Consider the following 21,465-nt stretch of genomic DNA (forward strand, 5'->3'; position numbering starts at 1 on the left):
AGACTATGCCTAAAAACTGAAGATTCTTTCCACGTGATGTCAAACAGCCTTCCCTCTCCTGCCTCAAAGTAGTCTTATCACAGTGCTTGTCATCTCACGTCTTGAGTGCAGCAACAACTTTAACTTTCTCCTGCTGCTATCCCTTCAGCAGGACACACAGAAGATCACTTTCTCAGAGTACAGCATCCCCTTTCTGCCTCACAAGATGCATGGCTTCACTGGCTAGCTTCTTCAAGGCAAGCCTCACCATCAAGATCCTCGCACCCCCACCCTGCCCCTTGCTCAAGTTAACAAGCACCTTTCTGCTTCAACCATCTTGAAGTCCTCCACATCTGGCAAAACTCCGTGGAAAATGGCTACTAGTCTCATCCTCCAAGACGGTCTTTTCACATTGCCCAGAGAGTGTTAAACACCAGGAGCTGCTGATGCATCAAGACTATGACACAAATAACTGCCACTGTTTTCTTATAGTCTGTGTGACTGCACCTGTTGTTCCTTACATTTAAGGTCATTAGGGGGGCAGTATTTTGGTTATGCAGACTCAGCAAAGGAGGGCTTTGGTTCATGAGGAGAACTCAGAAGCTACAGTAAGAGCTATCTTTACATAATCCAGTCTTAAATCCAAAGAATTCCCACTTCTGTTCCTAAAAATAGAAATTTCAGAGCTGTGTCACATTAAGAACATCATCTGAGACATCTGGATAAAAAATAATTCAAGACATTTGTGTGTATCTCTACAATGATATAAAAATATACAGTACAAGGGAACATTACTATGGAAACAAAGTCTGTTTAAGAACATCTGTTCCTGTTTATTCTTTGCCCCAGGTAAGACACCTTACAACTACAGTATCTCAACAGCCATTGAAGATTCAAGGTAGGAAGGCAGACTTGGCATTTATTATAAACAACCCATTTACTATTTCAAGAGATTTTCCAAAATGTAAACAAATGAAGGAATCCCTCTATACCAGAAGAGCATTCTCAAAACAGCCTGCTAACAACTGGAACTGGCTAGTCTGCCACTAGCATTAGGTCTTACTCTAATTTCAAAATGGAAAGCTACTTCAGCAATTAAGACCAAAATTAGCCTAGTTAATGTGGAGCTATGTTTGTAGCATGTTATCGCACCTACTGGTCTCTTCCAGTTGTAGAGTTTCACAGTAAGCACACTCCCGTTAAGCTTTACGACACACATAACTGTTTTCATAATTTCCTATGATAAAGCCTTCATACTTAAACATAGTGTTATGTAAGTCCATCCAGGCATTCAGCTTGGAGTGGTGTAAGTCACTATCTTCAAGAGAAGAACAAGTAGGAAGTTACATATACAGCTTTTTCAGACAAGATAATTCTTGTATTTCAAGTGGTTTTTTTTTAAAAAAAAACTTTAGAATAATTTTAAACCTTGCATTTTACAGCTAATGAGTGACCACAATTCAGAAGCATGAGACTATAATACTAGACTTCTACCCTTGCAAGACCCTGGCCCACAAATGTCTCCTCAGCTGTTTGCCCGTTTCATGTCACAGGATTTTAAGTTGTCTGTCAAGAGCAGCAGGGGGAACTAACAGGTGGTATCTTACAAACTTGACCATTCCCATACCTCCCCAGCAATTTCTGTCTCAAAGAATCCTGGCTTTGCTGCATCAGACATCTAACCTCAGAACAGAGTGCAGAAAACACATGAGTACTGGCCATAAGCTACTTTTCTTCATTAAAATGCTCACAACCAACACTGAGTACAACATTAGAACTGAAGGCCTGTATTTGCATGTAGGCAGTTAGAGAAAGTTGTGTCATCATACCTGCTCCATGCCTTTACTGTACAAGTCTTTTGCTCCTGCCACAGCAGCCAGATTGTTCGCCTCAGCTGTTGCCTAGAAAACATTGAGCACCATGTATCATCACGGCATTACCAGCTACTTACATACATACATACACTGCCCAACATACCCCCACAACCTCCAAAGCTTCAGATGGCCAGGAAAATGCCCCACAAAAAAAAGTGAAGTTAGTGATATACTTTAAAACAGATCACTGACTAGGAGACCATTTTCTTCAGCCGTCTAGTACAGCTGTAGACAAACTCTCACATGCTCGTACAGGATTTTCATCATGAGCAATCTCTTCTGAATGCTCTGTTGTTAATAAGCAAACAAGGATGACGAAACTATTAAATATTAATCCTGATACATCACTACTTGTGAGGGAAAAAAGCAAGCTGGTATTATTTCTGCATTATGTATGTGCAGTTTTGGTGTCAGAATTTGTAAGAATTTAAGATTACTTTCAACCTGTGTCACGTCAGGGACAGTTATTCTAGCTAATGCTGCAAGATGTTATCTTGTGTATCTCCCAGCCACATTTATGGCATGCTAAACAGAGGAAATGATAGCAGCCTTTGTTTCATTGTGATGAGTTTTCTGAACTCCCCCAGAAGTCTAAAGATTTGATTTCTTGAAGGATGAGAAAACACCCAAAACAGTCATGTCTTAATGAAGCAACACAAGAAGCTTAAAAAAAAAAAAAAACCCCAAGTCTTACAAACACAAAATGGTTAAAACTGACCCCAAAGCCCCACACTTCAGTGAAAGCTCTTCATCCCAAACAATTCAAGGGTTCAACACACAGCTTTATACAAGTAGTTTGTGTTCAGATCGCTTTAAAGCTGATTACATCCTCTTTGGATCAACCCAGAAAAGAAACCTCAATGCAGTTATCCAATCTAACAAACCCACATAGAGTAGCCTAACACTGCAATACAGTGGCGATAGCTGCATTGCTATAAGCCTTCTCCATTTTATCTGCTGCATCTGATGCTAAAAGCTCTCTGAATACAGTCTGAAAGGTACTGACAAAATAGCAAGTTAAAGGAAACACATGCTTAGAAATTGAAGCAGCTAAAAAAACCCCACCCAACCAGATATACCCCTGCTCCATTCAGTAGATGGAACTGGGGGGAGACACAAATGTGTACCCAGACTACACAGTTCAGATGGCTTTCAAAGGACACAGCTTCAAGAACTACATCTCTGTGTGGGAGCTTCAGACCCGCAGCAGTCATGATCTTCAACTGCAAAGAACTTACAAGTACACATCATCTATCAGATTATTTGAAAGAAAAATAAAATACCTGCAGCATAGACTTTGGATGAGGTAGCTCCTCTCCTTGATAGATTTTAATATAAGCCTAAATGGGAGAAAGAAAGAAAAAAGGTTTCTTTTTCCTAAACATTTACAACTAAGGAGAAGGAGAAAAGAGGGACAATATAAAGACAGAGCTCATAGATTATTTCTTTGCAATAATGCTACTCAATTAAGCAAATTTCTTCATATAAGTCTGACATTCTCAGTTATCCCTAGTGCTTTAATCCTTTTATTTTCCTGTGCATTTGAGGCTGGGGCCTAGCAGGGTAGCAGAGCACCCTGAGGACACATGGCCACTACCTCCAAAAGTGACAGGCTTGACAGCAGGTTTCTGCTCCCTTAAATACATAAGGATGTCTTGGCTAGGCAGGGAATCTTCACCCAAAACAAAAGAGTGAAGATGACTCTCACACAGCCTTTCTGGCAAGAGGTATGTCCAAACACAGTGGGAGGATATTAAAAAAAAAAAGGCAGATCAAAGCACTAATGTAGACAGAGCTGAGCTGCTAAAACATTTCTGGAAGCCAAGCAGGCCACATCCCACCAATCCTCAGGTGTCCTTTCTTTCACCAGGGTTTCAGAAGGCTGGAAGAGAACATGTCCTTCATGTCATCTTCTCTGGCCCACATGATGGCCTGTGGCACAGCTCTTTTGGACAGATTAATGGAGGGGGCATAGCAGGCAGCAGTAGCCATTTCAGTGCGTTGGACAAGCTGCGCAATTTAGACCAACAAGGCCACTCTCAGCCCCTTGGACGCTGGGCAGTGATTCTTCTTCATGCTATTACTGCTCTCCCTCCCAGCTTGTCTACAAGACTCTGCCCTGAGGATTTTTCTCTATAAAGGAGAAGAGGACAAGGTTACCAGGGTCCCTATATAGCTAATGCTCTAGGTTGTAGGACAACCTACAAAAATGTATAGAGTTATACAGGACTCTGTTCCCTTGACACCCTCCTTGCTTCTGTAGCTATTTCCTCCAAGTAAAAGCCCTCCAGTTTCCAACTCGGACTTCACGATCTCAGCTTTAGATGCAGTCCCAAGGGAGCAGTCCTCCTTAGTTACATAACCACAGTGTTTCCGCAGCACCCTGCATGACTGCTCCCAGACTGGATGTGGGATATGAATCAGGCAGCTTTTCAATCGAGGAGGTTTTACATCCAGTTTTTAGGGTGCAGTCCTTTCTAAACTGCTGTTGAATGCACAACTCCCTACACTGTAGAGGATCAGGTCTTATTAGAGAAGACAGTGGAACAAAAAGCAGCATGCAACCATGTAAATACAGACTGAACATACGAGCTCCAGAGTGCTAATTTTATGCATCTCCTATCACGTCTTTCCTTTAGGAAATGTTACTTCATTTTACAAGAGTTAAAGAGTTCTGGTCTCAGATTCCTCCCTTGCACAGCTTCTTTCTTAACATCAGCCCAACTCTGTTCTACCTTCAACATGCATACTCAAAAGTAGTAATGCAAAATTAATGTCTTTAGGAATGAGTGCCACTTTCTCCTACCAAGCCAAGTAAGTCATTCCAATTAAAAAAAAAAAAAAAAATTACCCGCACCAGATCAATTCCTGGTGTTGTAGGAATTATGTTATCACATTTCGGCTGCTGTCACCATGATACTAACACAGCTCAAGAGTCTAACAGCTGTAAGTATCATACACAAATATTTCAGAACATACAGTGGTGCTGCACATGCAAGTGTTTAGAAAGCATCTTCCTTGTATGTTAAAAATCCAGAGGGGAGTATCTGAAATTTTCACTGCATACCTAGCAGTTTAAGAGCTGGTTTTCTATCGGTACAATCTACATGAGACCCTTTTTTAAAAAACAAAGGCAACATATCCAGACAAACTAGGATTTCAAAGTAGGAAAAAAATCTCTAATACAGCTTGAAGTATTTCAGCACATTTACAAAGAAAAAAGAAAAAGAAAAAAGAAAAAAAACCCCACACAGCACAATTCTGCCAATAGTAGCTTGCCAAGAGCTATAATGTTAGGAAGTTGTGTGCCAGTTCTGGAAAGTCAGAGTAATGAAATGAAAATATAAGTGAGCTGATCAGTGAGCAGCAGCCTAGATATCTTATCTTCTCTGGGAACAACATGTCCTAAAATTAGAATACTTTCTTTTAAGCCATTAACAGAAATAATTAGTATGAGTTTGCTTACCTTGAAGTATTCTACAAGATCTCTACAGGTCACCTTGGATCCACTAATCTCTTTTTCTACCAAGTTTTCAGGGGCAAGCAGTAATGGTACCAAATTCCGCAGTTCTTTCTTAAAATCCTCATCTATATCTAGTAAAATTCAATCAATTTCAGAAAAAAAGAAAAAAGTGGTTAGATCTCTTTTCAATCTTACATTTTCTAAAGGAACACTGATAATCCCTGACCCTTCAAAATCCATAGCGTCACAACTTTTTACGCATTTTTAAGATATTTAAAGGCTTAAATACATACTATAGCTTTAGTAAATTCTATCTACTCTTTAATCTTAACTTCAGACAGAGAGAACAAGGTTCCATAGTCCTTGTAATATTTAAAGTGCATTTCTCCAAAAACACCAACATCTTACACAATAATCCCACAAGTCTGCGCCCTCGGCACAGCAGTGGCTGGCACCTCACTACTGCAAACCCACTTTTTTAGCCTTTGCCATTCTGATACATTCTGGGGGACAAGCAGCAATTGAAGGAATCCTGACTGCCTCTCATTCTGCAGTAGCAGAAGCCTGTAGCTTTTATTTTAAAGACATTCTAGTTCTGACCTTTAGTTTAGCAAGTTCTTAGAGAAAAGCCTTTCAATTTTAAGAAAGTAAAGTCTTTAATTTTTTGAATTCTCCTCTCTGGAATCCTTATTTATCTTTAGAATCCTTATTTAATCACCTTTAAGTATGTCTCAAGTTATCAGATTACAATCAACAGCTAGACACAAAGATATCCATTCCCTCTGACTGCTTAACTCCTCTACCTTTAAACTACTGAAAAGAACACAAAATGCACATTTCTAGATTCTGTAGTTTCACCTTTTAGCCCTACATTTTTCCAATCAAGCATTTCAAGAGCCAACCATTTCAGTGTTTAACTCCCATTATAAAAGAAAATAAACTCAGCGATCTGAATCAAGAAATACACAATGGAAAGCTTCCTACCATTCAACCTCCCATCAAAATTTGGATTTGTTGCAACTTTAAGACCAGGGTGGGGCAACAGGAAACAGCCAAGATTACTGAAACATGAGTGAATATGCTTCCTTACATTCTGTAGCTCTTCATGTTGGTTTTGCTTTACCTGAAGAAAAAAAACCAAAAAGCAGTAAGAACTGCTAACAGTTTTGCAGTACTGCAATTAAGATTAAATATTGGCTTAAAAGCAGTAAGAGCACATTCCTGCACCTAAAAATGTCAAGTTCTAAACATCAGAACTCCACACAAGTGGGAACATCACAAACGTATTTTATTAGCACAAAGAGTTAGCTCATCATGCATCATTATCTTGGTGGTAAGTTGTCATTTAAGTTAGAAGACCACACTAAGACTACTGGAGATAACTTACCTGCAATCTTTTCTCTAGGAACTTTTTTCCTCCTTCCAAGCCATATGCATGTTCATAAGGATAACTCCAATCTCTAATTAAGAACATGAGTGTCTGTAACAGGAAGAACAACAGCAGCAAATGGCTTGCATCATTCACAGTAAAAAACTGTCACGTGTGATTATTTTAAGTAAAAAAAATCTCTAAGCTTGGCTGCTCTAAATGAAGTAGCCTTGTAGTTTTGTGGTGCGCTTGAAGCAATTGCTTGTTTAAAAACAAGCCAACCAACCCACATACCAAACCCACAAAGGCAACTCACTCATCTGAAAGGAAGTACCCAAGTGTCTCAAAAAGATAGCTTCCCTGTTCCGTGGGGTTTCCTTTTGCTATCCCACAGGGATTATTACACTGTCCTCTCTCCTATTAGCTGAAGATAGAAAACAAACCTTGACATTACTCTTATATCAGATGAGGTGCTTTACAAAGAATGAATCTAGCTTGGGCAAATGACAAGAACATTGAGGACTTGCGTTTGCAAGCTGAATATTCTAGAGACACAAGAGTCTTAAAACTCACCACTAACAGCAGTCGACTAGTACCCTTATAGGTTAAAGGGGATACTTCAGTACAGAAGAGATCTCTGTCTTTGCCGCCACTAAATAGAAGAAGCCTCAAACCCTTCTCTGGCCTAGCAAACAGTCTCGAGATGCTAGCAGTTTTGACGTTTTTAATGCTGAAGCCAATAAAGCTTCAAGTAAATGAAACGCAACATGGCCCTCCTCAATGCTATTTCTTAGAGGCCACATGACCTTTACTCAGAACCACGTGCCACCAGCAAAGACCAACCATATCTCAAAAAGTAATGAGTAAGAAGGCAGGACGAAACTTTTCTCCTCAACGTCTGCAAGTCACTTTACACTTTCACTCCTTTTATGCCTTACAACTCAGGCACAAAGCTGTACTTGCCCAAAACATGAACCTCTTCAGCATTTTCCCATTGTGTTTTTGCTAAGAAATGTGGTGACAGGGAAGAAAAATCAGCCTTGTAAAGAACAGGCTAGCTTCAGCCTGCTAATTTCTCTTCATAAATTATCCTGAGCTCACTATCTACACATTCAATTGCTTAAAATCCATTTAACATATATAGTTACCTGAAACGGCTTTTGGTAAATTTCTTCCATAGCTAGTCTTCCATATTCTGTAAACAACTGATAGAAAGAAGAGTGTAAGGGTGCCACACATAAAACACATTTTTCTACTGTAAAATATTCTACTATGTCACTAGAATATAAAGTATTCCATCTTAAATCTTATTATGCGTTGAGAATGGCCAATACACCTAAAGAACAAGTACACCAATCCTCAGTAAAATTCAGGAAGGCGGTATGATTTCGCAGTGCCATTCCATAACTGTCAACACACCGCAGCTCTAAGTGGGTGGCCTGTGGGCTATTCTCAGAGGAAAGCTGGCTGTGTCTCTCAGCAAGCCAGTTTCCAACACTTCTTTCCTAGGCTAAGGAGGTAAGCCTGTCTAACATTTGCCCCTTACTTCCCACAAAAGATTTATTCCTGGAAGTCTCAAGGAACTTGGCTAGAGCCAATGTATCAGACATTTAAATACAAGCCAAGTTCAGCAGCTTCCCAGATATCTACTTCAGCCCGTGACCTCAACCGATAATTGTTCTTTCCTGCCAGTATAAAGGCAAGTGTCACCTGTCTTCCTCTCATTGCTTTCACCATCTTTAATACCAGCAGCAGCATTCTTCACTGGACTGAGTGGGTCAGACAACCCATGAGAACATGAATTATGGACTGTGCTAGCCGTTTCAGCAGAGGTCAATACTGCCAGGTGTTGATCAATGCTAGCCCCCTTACAGATTTTGGAGGTTGAGAGGAAGGAAGCACACCAGTATCCTCTAGTACCAGGCAACTGTTCTTCTGCATTAAAACTAACTCCTGGAACATCTCAGATAAATTGACTAAAAGGACAGTTCCCCCTGTGTTGATCACAAGAGCACCTGAGACCTTACAAGATTAATTTAACACAAATTAAATTCCAGGCCCTTGTCACTGAGGAAAAGCAGCTCTGAAGTGACCAACTACCCATATGAGTCTGGCTCCTTTGATCCTAACTGCCTACCCCATCCACTTCCCTACTACATGGAAAAGGCAGCCAGAGACTAACAGTATTTCAGAACAACAAAAAAATTCCTGTTATAACAGAAATTCAGAATTTCCTTCCCTCAGCTTACAATTCCTTGCCCCAACTTTAAATGCATAGGTGTCCCCCTACCTACTGCTTATATCTATCACTCTTCTTTTCCCTTCCTGCCCTCAAATCTCACTCTCCAGTATAACAGAAAGGGATCGCTCCATTCAGATTGCACTGAGGCTGTCAAAGGACCAAAGTCATGAGGAAGGCCTGGCTTGCAAATAATTAGCTAAGGCTTGTTTAAAAAAAAACCTGGTTGGGTTTTTTTGGGGTGGTGGGGAGTGTTGGCCCAGTGATACAACTCTGTTAACTGAGAACAGCATCACAAGGCTATGTTTAGTTAGTGCTCTTCTACTTCCAGTATTGGCAGCCAATCTCTTGCAGCACTGACCAAGACAGAATTCCTTTCAATCAGAAGACACGTAAAACAGTTTTAAGCTGTGACAAGGTCATGGCCTGAGCACAGGCAGGCATTTGTTGATACACAAGCTAGCCTTTAAAGCTACAGGTTTTAACTTAAGGAGATAAGGTTCTTGCACCATTCACATGAAGCCAGAATTCAGTGGCCTTTGACCACAATGTTCCATTAGAGGATGAAAACCTCCACAGTAAAGACAGGACAACTCCTTCCTGCTTTTGTTTCTAAGCAGAAATAAAATTCTGTAGAAGTTTCTCAGTTGAAAAACTAGAGAATGCTTCTGGGTAGAAGATAACTCTTTCTGCCCTGACCCAATCTCCCACCTTTCTTTAGAAACTGGTTATGAAAAACCATCCATCTTCCTATTTTAGCAAAAAAGGAGAAACATTGAAATTTTCTTATTAAGTACTTCCATAAGTCATTTTCCTTTCTCATCCTTTCAGGAATTTCACAACTTACCATACAGAGAACAGACTTTAGAAAGATAAGGTTTAGCCAGATTAGAAGCCTGTACTATTTTACCTCTGCACTGGCACAGTAGAAGCATCACAGCATCATGGAGTTGATGCAAATAATGTTGTTATAGGCAGTACTAATTTTAGCATCAGATCAGCTTCAGTGTTTTATAGGAAGTAGCAGGCAGCTCCCAAATCACAGTTACATTAGTAGTAACTTCAAGAACAATGCGAAGACTATCACTTCAGAGGCAGTTTAATATAAATTCAGCATATTCTTACCTGCAAATGTTGAAGGTCATCTTCCTGAATATTCTGTGACAAGTTGTATACCTGCAAAAGACAGTAAAAGAATTACAGTGTAACATCAAACCATTATCTTACATTCAAGTAGTCTCTTTAAATTATCCTGAGCATTTTTAACCCCTCAGGAGAAGTCTAACTACCCAAAAGTCAGCAACTAGAAAGGTGTCACAGAATGCATCTCAAAAGTCACTTCCTTATACAAAGTGCTAGGGACAAAACCACTGCTGACTACCCTAACCCTTCTTAGAACAGCTTCTTTCCAGGGAAGCAAGCCATAAAGGAACCAGAAAAGACTGCCGAATGCTTCAAATAACCACATCAGTGTGAGACAGGAGTATTAAGAAGGGCACGTCTGTTTGCCATCCTCAAGTCCAAGTGCTCTAGGATTCAGTGATCCAGCAGCTGCATATCCAACACAGAAATGACTGGGTACTTAGTTCACCAGGTTTTTTTGCTTTCTAATCTTCCCAGAGATATCCGATTTTATCCAGGAAGCTTGTGACTGTTTCAGTAGCACAAATACTGAACAGCAGTAAACAAAAAGACGCATCAATAACCCACAACTTATCCTAACCACAGGAACAAAACAAACAAAGCCAAACAAACAAAAAAACACCAAAAACCACCCCACAGGGCAGAAGTAGTGTTCTACATAATCCTGTTACTTTCATGTTGTAGCATGTCTGAAGAAGGTCACTTGTCATCCCTCAAAAACCTGCTCACTTCTGGCACGTTTAAGGCACAAGCTTAAAAGTAGTTTTGGGTGTAGCACAAGAGAATCATCAGAAGTTTAACAGTAGCAGAAATTGTAAGTTTAGCTGATCACAGTGTAATTCCACACTAAACTATCTAAAGTCTTAAAAAAAGATTCTGTGACACATCTGTACAGAAGCAGTTGCCACTTTGACATTTTTTGGGGGGATTCCCCAGTTCAGTCAGCAATTTAACTCAGCTTGGCCTTGGATAACCTTGATTCCACAGAGAAACTTACATAGTATACTATACTGAAAATAAGATGGTGAGTACTTTTTTTTTTTAATTAAGAATGACAGCTTAAATGATAGTTGGAGAAAGATATACAGGTGTATTTTCAAAGTGTGGATACACAGATATCCTTTGCATGTTCAGGACAGAGGGTTCCTATAGCTGCTATTATTTGCCAGTATGGGTATTCTCACCTGGACAGAACTCGTCATGGTGCTCAGAGCAAAAACCGTTGCACAGTCTTTGATAGTGGATTGGCTATCAAAGGCACCTTGGGTATCCATGAGTAGTACAGCAACCTAGAGAGTTTTAAAGAGCAGTAATAGTTAACCAAATTAACACTTTCAAACTCCTGGCCATTGAGATAAACTCTATTTCAAGTAGTGCAAGTCTTTGCCCCTATACCTACTTATTAGTGAGTCAGCTGCCTGTGCACATGCCTATACACACCTACAGCTGAGTAAGCAACAACTAGAGGGCCATGTCATCAGCCTTAAGTCCTTGGCCTACACTAGTTAGTTACCCTCTCCCACAGAAATAGCCTCCCTCAGCCCAGTGAGGGTACAGTGCAGAGTAACAGACAGCTCTTATTCACTGGAAGAACTTCAGTCTTAGCTGACAATCCAGCATAGTTCATTAGAGCTGAGTGAGATGGTTACTTCTAAAAACATATCTATCTTAAAATAATCATTTTCAGAAGAAAACAAGATAATTGATACTGACTGTCTGCTGGAATGACAAGGAATGAAGTGATCTTAATGATAAAAGTTAATCCATCCCAATTCCCATCTTTGAGTTCTACTACAATTCCCTTCTCTTTCAGTTAGAAATGACTGATACGCAAGAACAAGCGAGTGATTTGTCCCCAGAGCACAAACAGATCCTCACAACTTAACTTTTTTTAGCCAGAGAACTGTTTGGTTACGTATGAAATTTGATGAAGCTTCCCGAACGCCCCTAAGCCACTATCTGTTTAAGATCAGTGTCCCATATTAATTGGCATCAGATGTTTCCTTTGCAAATGCAAAGGGTATGAAAGTTAAATAACCAAGAGCTGATGGTTCAGGAGAACATGAATAGCTCAAGATACACCACTAGTACTGTGGAGCAAATATTTAACAACGTTAACACTTTGTTTCAGCATGAAGATAAACACCTACAACCAAACTTTGTAGTTAAACTGACTTAGAGTTTAAAAATATGCATCAGCTTTGTTTAGAATAGGGTAGTGCCTTTTATCCCACCGTTGGACTTAGTCCTTTTTTATGGATTACCTGTTAAACTATATGAAAGAACCAGCTTCCAGACACTGAAGGTGTTTCCAGTACTTATAACCGTGCATTACATTTCACTAGAACACAGCTACAAGCTAGAACACATTCTCACCTCTCAAAAAACAGTGTTTGTTACAGAGCAGTTCTTATCACAGCATTTGTCTATATATGGTATTTACAGCCATTACAGTTTTACAACATCCACAGAATAACCTACCCATCAGCCTGGACAGAGCAGACTTTGCCAAAACAAAGTACTCTCAGAATTGGACTATTGTTGGAGATGGAATCTTATAACCCAGCAGGAAAATTCATACTTGCACTGATATAAGGTTTCCAAATACATTACACAGCTACTGAATGCAAAGGAAAGCAACTGATGTTTGAACTGCCTCCATGAAACCCATGGCATTAAAAGTATACACACAGAGGCAAAAATCCTTACATACACCTATTTAATTCAAGCACTTACCTTTGTTCCATTGGGTTTATCAATTACAAACACTTCACTCCAAATCTGAATGCCAGTAGTTTCCCGTTCACATCCACCTCTCCATGTAAACCCAGTCAATGGCTCAGTGTTTCCACCTATCCAGCAAGGAGAAGTCTACAAAACAAGAGGAGAAACTTATTCAAAACCAAGGAGGAGATTTTTTTTTTTTAACATGCTGTCTTAGCAGACTTCCACACTGTTCTCTCATTTTCCTCAGAGCCGACTGACAGCACTACACAAACTATTAAAACACAGTGCTAGTCTTCTGTGTTTCAAGGATCATCCACAAAGAAATGTTGTTCAAGTCTACTGTATTTCAGCAGTTGCACAACTCTTCAGCCACTGAAGAGCATATATGCATAGCTTTCAAGTCTCAAGTGCTCAGAGCTAATGAGCACAGCTCAGTTTTTCCATTGATTCCCCTTTGCACTCATGCTCTTCTCTCACAGTTGAGAGAACTCAACTCAAACACTGTTGTAAATAGCATGTATTTTAACTACAGGAACAGCTAAACCTCTGCAAGGAACAAAAAAAAACAACCTTACTTCGACTTAATCCTCTCCCTTCCTCCACACAAACAGGTCAACTGCTGAAACTAGCTAAGCATCTAAGCTCCTGCACTAACAGAGGCCAGCACAAGACTCCCAATGCCAGCTTGCAGAAGCCAAATAGGCAAGGACCAGAAGATCTACAATCTATACTTGTCACAGTTACAAAGTACTTTTTCCTAAGTGATTAGAACTCAAGAGAAAAGGTCATGTTGAGAGTTTGATACATGTCAATCACCCCATCCATATTAAAATTTTATTGGCACATGCTCGCTTTGGGAAAGGTTATCAGAGGGTCAAGTACAGTTCACAGCTAACATTTCTGGCTGATCGTACTGTAACAAGGTTGTTGGTCCTCAAGGACAGGCAACATACAGAGCAGTGGCTCATGCAGAAGAATCCAGCCATTAAATGAGCATATTTAACCCAGAAATGTACTTTATGTACTGGGCAAGTAAGGAGCATGAACAGGCACCCTGAGGAAGTTTCACTGTGGTATGTTTATATACACTGAAATCCTACAAGAGAGAAGTGGTAGCCAAACAATAGCTTAACTGATAAGGGGGCTTAGAGAAAAACCATAATTTCACAGGCTAGAACACAGCATGCTGGCAGAACAGAAAGAGATATTTAATGAATTTGCCTCTGACTGGTCAGAGAAGATTACCAGCCAGGAAAGTGTGCTCTTTGAGAAGGTCAAAGGGGAGACTTCTCAATTCACTAGGCTATGGTCTCTACCTCGCCGACTCTGCACTGGCAGTTTTCAGAAAAGAGGTCTTCACATCTCAGAAAACAGCATGAGCACCCAGGGGCTGTACAAAATAGAAATACTTACTACAAATAAGTGAAACTGCTTATTTCTAAAAGGGGGTGGGGAAAAACGCTGCACACATTCCTCATACCCAGCAGCATGCAGAGCAAACCATACCAAGAGGCAGTCAAGCAGTTCTACACCAGCATTCTCCCAAATGCTAAGTGCACACCATTCAGCTCCATTTGGGTCAGACACAGCAAAAGTAAATGAGACAAGCAGATAAAAATTCAAGAAATGAACACAGGTATCCAAGTGAAGAGAACACCACCTCTTTACAGGTAGGTTGTTTGGGGTGTTTTTTTTTTCTTTTGTTTGTTTGTTTCTTTTTTTGGTTTGTTGGTGAGTTTTGTTTGGTTTTTTTTTTTATCATGCACATACACCTCTACCAGAGAGACTAAGCAAAACCTGAACAGCTTTCCCCTGGAATTTTTTTATCCCAGAAGATACTTATGCATCCACCGACCACTCTAGAAATCAAAGCTCCAGGCCTACTTTGGGCTTCTGTACACTCCAGAATACAGTCTTGCAATGCTGAATCATATTTCACAGGTATATATCAATGAACTGTAGCTTTTCATTTTTTCAAAATAATCTGTTACATTATTCAACAATATGTTCCATTTGTCATTGATACAAGAATACTTTTTCCCAGTTTGGTCCAGAAATTAGCCTTATTTGTAGCAATTCAGACCAAAACTACACAAGCTGTTGACAAGTTCCTCAATGAGCGCTAGATATGACCACATTAGATTTCATATGTGATTCATGTCACCAGAGACTTTGGTGTCTTAACAGGTACAACTTCAGCTGAAGCTACTTCACCTTGTGGGTGATGCACTTAAGCCTGTCTCTGGCTGACCTTTACATCAGTCCAAAGCACTCCTAGCCTGTTACCTCTGTCTCTCCTTAGTTAAAACTCAGTATTTTAACAGTCTCCATCCATCAAGTTGGCTTGAAAGATATTCAAAAGATGGGAGGAGAAAAAAAAGACTTTGTTCCTACATGAAGTCAAGCTAGAAGTTGCCCTACAATTTTGTATCAGTCACCTAAAAGATAACCTCTCTAAATATATTCCACACTAAGGAAAGGACCAATGTAGCTTTATTTGCGTAGTGTCATTGGTATGCAGTGCACCTTGCAGATTAATACAAGCTAAGAAGGTCATACCCCTGTAAAAAAAAAACTTTTCAATCTGAATTTACTGGTGCTACTGCACCCAACTCTTAATAAGGCTTAAAGCACAACAAAGATCACAGGATCCTTGCAGCAGCTTGCCGAGTACACAACTGCTGCTGTTTTGTGGCAGATTATTCTATTCCATTTCAAATGAGCAACCATAACACTAAGTATCAGTGCTTGAAATGAGATGCCCACCTCCCTGAAGTTAGTGACCAACCTCAGCCATGTCAAAATCCTACCTGTGACTTCAGCTGGCACAAGTGAGATTTTTAGAACGGTAACTTTTCACGTGACCTCCAGCTCTTGGTTTAAGACAAGAAAATGGGTTTCTGAAGTATCTTGGCAAGTTTTTCATCATGCACGTTAATATCCACAGTGGAGGATATCCCAAAATTGCCTGATTAGCACACGAACTGAATGCTAATGCTTTAGTGTTTTGTGTAGGATCCAATACTTAGTTCACAGAAAAAACAGACTTGTAATTACACCTGACTGAAGATGGAACAATCAGACTAAAAAGTACTATAAAACCATAGCAAGGCCTTCCCTCCTGTACTGAAATTTGTATAAGCACAGAGGATACAATTTAACTTGATACAATTCAGCAGTGCTCAAAAAAGGAGACATTGCACTTATCTTCTCTCATCCCCAACTCCCATCAATCAGTTTGCAGCCGCTCTGACGCTCATCAACTCTTTCCCTTAAGCCAGTTTACATCACTGCGCTGGCAGGAAAACAGTTCAGCGAAGTACAGTCTTCTGATGCATCACTGAGTTGGATCAACCCAACTACGGGTCTGCAAGCATTACAACTTCAGAATGCAAATGCCTGGCCAGAACCGGCACATGGAGAGCGAGACCTCTCTGCTTTTGGTAAGAGATAGCCGTTACAGTAGATGGCCAAGTTTGCCTTCATCTTCAGTTTAAGTGAAACAAATGGTATTTTGAAGGACACATACAGAAAACTGAAAAAAGCAACTGCACAATAAAAGAAACAGAGGCATGATATTACACAAGGCTGAAACAGTGTTTCAATCCATTTTGCTTCATGAACTTTTGTTTTACTTCACAATCTGAAAGTTAAGAGCATTTGCTTAAAGCCCACCCCTTCTATTTTCAAAAAGAACTAGCACTACCTCTACCCAGCCACCATCTAGCTCAGACTGCCAATACTTCTTGGGAGTTCAGGTTTTTTGTTTGGGGTTTTTTTTGTTTGTTTTTAAAATAAACAGGACATTAGAGAGGGTTTATATACACACACAGAAGGCCACCCACTAAACAGTTATATCAGTGAAACATTTATTTCTCCCTAATTTAAAAGAGTCTTAAGAAGTTGGGAGCACCATCTTGCTACTCTGTATTCCTCCTACCATATCCTCAGTGTCTCTCTTACAGAGCTGGCAAATCAGCGAGAGGAATTCAATAGCAGGCACTACTGGGAGTGAGAAAAAGGAAGTCTTCATCTGCCAACTACCAGCAGCTTCTTTGCAATATTCCCGTATTTCCTGTAACTGCAGGGTTCATCTTGATTTCTCCTCAAGCCAGCTAGCACAAAGGTAAAATAGATGCAGTCATGGTTAGTTTCTGCTACTGTGAATTCCAACTCCGAAGAACAGTGACAAAAAAAGGAATCAGTTCTGCGTTTTTAAGAGCTTCAAAAAGCAACAAAATACTGAATTGTCAATATTCACTATGCAGATCAAAAGAAACAAACCACAACCTGTGACAGGCAGATATTTATGTTCACAGGAAGCCCTACCCTGCCTTCTCTGTATCAGCCAAGAGTTCGAAGTATAAAAAGGATTTTAAAAGTTCCTGGATTATGTTCAGAGACACATTCCAAGCAGTAAACAGGAGACTTTCTCCCTTTTGCCATACCTCAGATTTAAGCAGATATAGTCCTCCAGTAACTATCCGATAAGACTCTTCTTTCTGCAACAATGGGTAAGCTATTGCTACAATATGATTTCAGGAGATCAAGTCAAAGCAAGATCCCTCCAAGCCACCACCTGGATAAGCCCTTCCCCAAAGCTCAACTAGAAGGCCACCATGCTCCCTCATTCAAGTTCTTCTCATGCCCACTTAAATCAGAACACCAATAAGTTCCCTTGGTAACTGCAGGAAAATTTATATTGAAAAACTGTCACTTGAATACACTTCTTCACAGAGCAGAAACAAGAGTAGCTGGCTTCCCCACCCCCCAGTAAGAAAAATTTGACCTGCTACATTTGTGCTCAAGTCAACAAATACAATGGTAAATGACTAAAATACCAAACTACTTCTCTCCTGCAGGGAAAATCCAAATTACTCACCCTGTTATACATGTATCTAAGCATGAAGTCCAGCAGAAAAGATTTTCCTTTGCGGAAAGCTCCTGCTACAGACACAACTACTATGTTAAGATCTTTGATGTGTTCCTGAAGCAAGATTTTCTCCAATGCTTCTTCATCTAATTCAAAGTTATGGTCATCTTCATGAGCAAGAACAATCTGTATGGGGCGCGGCTTATCCAAATCCACCTCGTCATCCGAGTCTGGCAGGGCATCTGAGTCTGGCAGGGCATCCTCCTCCTCTTCTTCCTCATAATGCTTACCTGCAAATTGACAGGTTACAACATATTAGTAAGTCAGAGCTTAGGGCACCAGACATTTCTTTGAAGTGAAGCTTTGAGCTGGGCTTTCATTCCCAGCAGCAAGAGTGATGTTTTTCAGAACGCACATGTGCAGACAGCGAGATCAACAGCAGTTCCCTGTCCCTTTTCATCAGCTTTGCATATAGTCTCCATTTCAGATCTTCAGCATTCTCCATGTTTTAAGAAATCACAAAAGAAAACTGGTTTTCAGCATCAAAAACCCCTTTTAAAGGCTTAAGTACAACTTCCCTTAAAACTCAAGGGCCTTTTATCTGGAAAAAATTAATTAGTTTAAAATAAGCTCCAAAGAGGACCAAAAAAGGCCATTTTTAGATCACCTTATATTTGGGAGGTGGAGGGAAAAAAAAAAAATCAGTTTTGCTTGCCAACATGTACAAGCAAGACCACTGATCTAGTATGTAACCCCAGGATTACATACATCAGCAGATGACCAAGTTCCTCTCTAATTCCAACACATTACACCTGTCTCAATTCTCAGTAAAGCACAGACTTCAGACTGCCTATTCACTGCTTGCAAGAGGATAAACTCCTGAGCATGTGCAAGGCCTAACACTTCTGGGATAAGAGAAACAAAACATATTGAAGTAGTTTCTGGCTTCATACTCTTCCTATTACTGTTATTAAATCTTGCTTAATAATGTAAGTAGCAACTCTTTCAAAAAGAGTTAAGAGAATGTTTTATACACTATTTAAGAATCAATACTCTTTCAGGATCAACCAGTAGCTGAAAGAACTATAACTCAGATGAGACTGAAGTTACTAGCGAATGATAAATTGAGGCAACACAGCCCCTCAGACATACAGCACAATAGTACCAATATCCGATTTTCCTGACTTCAGGAATTCAGGAGTTACTGAGTTAGAGGCCTAGAAGAAAACCAAATGAACTGACCTGTCCAAGATGAAGTCTCCTCTCTTGTTCATGTACTCCAACACTGAAGTTTGTCCCACAGCAGAAATGAACTCTACCACTGGCCTGATTCCACTTTTTCTATCAAGCATCTGGAAGTGCTTTTGCACTTACGGAATTGCCTCCAACTCCAGGTTTACATTTTGCCATATTGTCAGAACCCCACATGCACAAACCTCATTGAGGCACCTTCCAAACAGTTACTTATCTGGGAACATCACTGTATGAATTTAAGTACGTTGGACTGCTAGTCATGCTTGCACTTCCAAGTGTTGCTTTAATGAAGGCAAAGCAGCAGCCACCTCCAGTTACTTGATGCATTGCATGCAGGTATGTTACATGGCCCCCATGCCTCCTGTGGAAGCAGCCCAGAAGCAGTGTTCTCTTGCAGGATGTGTCATGAGGCACCATGGAACACACTACAGTTTAATTCATTCGTGGTAGAGACCGTGCCAATACCCACAGGATCTGCCAAGTCATTCCTGCCAGACTTTGCATCCTAGATACCATCCTTAGCAAAAGACTTACGAACAGTGCTCCAAAGCACTCTGTTTTGCGGATGTAATGAGACATTTGAGTTACTACCGTGAATTTGAAAAACTGGTAACCTGGTGACCCTGGAGTTTTCCAGCAGCTGTCTCTCTAGCCAGTTCTGACATTTCACTTCATTGCAAACCAAAGAGGACATTTCCATTTCCAAGCATCGAATCTGTGCTGCCTGAAAGGCCAGTGGCACTAAATCTTAAAAAAAATTGGTTTTACTATATTAAGCTAGTATAGTTTGAACAGGAAGTAAACTTCAGTGCTTAAATTCTAAGCAGCTAGAACTAAACTCCAACATTATCCAAGCAGCTGTGCAAAACAGTCCCTAGCATCACCCTAACTCAAACTGGTTGACAAAGCAGGCCAAAAAATTCAACCGCACCAGCAGGCCTGACAGTTGGAAGGAGGAACTTGAAAAAGAAAAGCTGTCAACAGTACACCAAACTGTACAAACTACATTGACACAATGTTGATTGCCATTTCAGAAGAAAAACTCCCACCTTTGGCCTAAAGCTCTTGTATTCCCAGAAATGAAACAAGCCCTCTTTTTTTAAAGAGTTTACAAAACGGGTTTTGCCCCATATAGGTAGCATCCTTTGTAGGCCAGAAAACTTGGGAGGATAGCCCAGGTGAGGTAGGAAGATTTTCACAGTTAGAAAGAAAGCCTTCAGCATCACAGCCTAGAAATATATAGGCAATAATTCTATTGATAAAAGCATTAAGATTCAATAGCTCCAAGAAAAGACGCCTGTGTTTTAGCAAGCCGATATTCACACAATGTATCAAAGCCTCTGCTTCTACATATTCCCCAGGCAAGAAGTTTAACTTCATTACTTAAAACAGCCTTACATTCTTTTATTTAACTGCATATTTGACTTCAGCTGCAGTAAAGTATCAGTTTTGTAAACTAAGGTAGATTGTAAAAATTGTCTGAAGCAACATCTGCAACGTCTCTTCATTCACTTGGAGCCTGACATTAACCATCTTTTCCTACCTGAAAGTCATCAGAACCTTAGCAGACCTCAAAGCACAAGCTGTAGCAGCATCCTTCTGCCAGTCCAGAGCATAGTCACCCAATGCCTCTTCAAGCCAAGCAGCTTTCCAAACAAACGAGTGGTCTTTTATCGTTAGTTATTTCTAAACAAGCAGATCCTCTCTATCACAAGTAGATAGCGCTATCAAGAGCTTACACACAATATGCCCGTTAAAAGCTCACAACATCTTGTTAATAGTATTCTGCACCCCTGGAGCTCACTCAGCTCAGAGGGGACAGGAGAGAAGATTCATCTTAGGCCCTACTCAATTCCTGCTGCATTTCACTTACCCGCAGGAACTGCAAAGTCAAGTCCAGAGCATCAAGTTGGACTTTTTGTCTGTTTTGGGTCAGGTTGGTTTGTTGGGGTTTTTTGTGGGGTTTTTGTTTATTTGCTTTTTGTTTTGTTGTTGGTTTTGGGGTTTTTTTTTTACTATCCAGCCTGCTATATCTGAAAGCTCCCAACCTACCTACAGAAAAGACCATCATTGCCATGAATCAAGCACTTAAGATGGTGGAGAGCTACAGTGTTGACAGCTGTAAAGGAAACTTGATCCATCCAGAAGAGCTGGTTTGATAACTTCATGCTCAAGTTGCTGAGAACACCCTTCCCTTCAAGGGATTGTGAACTAGTTAGCAATTACCAGGACAGACGTTGCACAAGTTAAGCATGTTAACTGTAGAACAAGTGCTACTGCTCGTCCCAGCAGCGTAATCAGCATATGCTAACCTGTCACATGTGCGTAGGCAGATATCACAACCTTTTTGGTCCTTCATACAACCTTCTGGCTGCTTACCCGGTTACTCTGGCTAGTCAATGTTGCAGGCAGCACTGGAGTACTTTGGAAGCCTTTCTAGAAGGCTTCGGCATCCTGGGCAGAAGGATCACGTTCCACTTCCAAGAACTACTTTCAGAGCAGTCTCTCAAAAAAATTGCCAGGACAAAAAGTCCCACTTCACAG

At 40.4% G+C, this 21,465-nt stretch overlaps 1 protein-coding gene across 4 annotated transcripts in view; it reads right to left on the minus strand.

The window, feature by feature from the left end:
• The window catches only part of ATL2 (atlastin GTPase 2), a 43,417-nt gene that overhangs the window by 5,431 nt on the left and 16,521 nt on the right, over positions 1-21,465 (minus strand). For all 4 annotated transcript variants that reach the window (XR_007508181.1, XM_049817687.1, XM_049817689.1 and 1 more), the window contains exons 2-11: positions 17,677-17,957; positions 12,804-12,938; positions 11,252-11,356; positions 10,050-10,100; positions 7,834-7,890; positions 6,704-6,796; positions 6,301-6,439; positions 5,320-5,447; positions 3,137-3,193; positions 1,809-1,880 (exon numbers count right to left, since the gene is read on the minus strand). Coding sequence is in view for 3 of the 4 variants with exons in the window: in XM_049817687.1 (XP_049673644.1) it covers positions 1,809-1,880; positions 3,137-3,193; positions 5,320-5,447; positions 6,301-6,439; positions 6,704-6,796; positions 7,834-7,890; positions 10,050-10,100; positions 11,252-11,356; positions 12,804-12,938; positions 17,677-17,957 (1,118 nt within the window). In the remaining variant the exon portion in view is untranslated. The remainder of the gene's footprint in view (positions 1-1,808; positions 1,881-3,136; positions 3,194-5,319; positions 5,448-6,300; positions 6,440-6,703; positions 6,797-7,833; positions 7,891-10,049; positions 10,101-11,251; positions 11,357-12,803; positions 12,939-17,676; positions 17,958-21,465) is intronic.

Source organism: Accipiter gentilis, chromosome 15, assembly GCF_929443795.1.
Source record: "Accipiter gentilis chromosome 15, bAccGen1.1, whole genome shotgun sequence".
NCBI classification, from domain to species: domain Eukaryota; kingdom Metazoa; phylum Chordata; class Aves; order Accipitriformes; family Accipitridae; genus Astur; species Astur gentilis.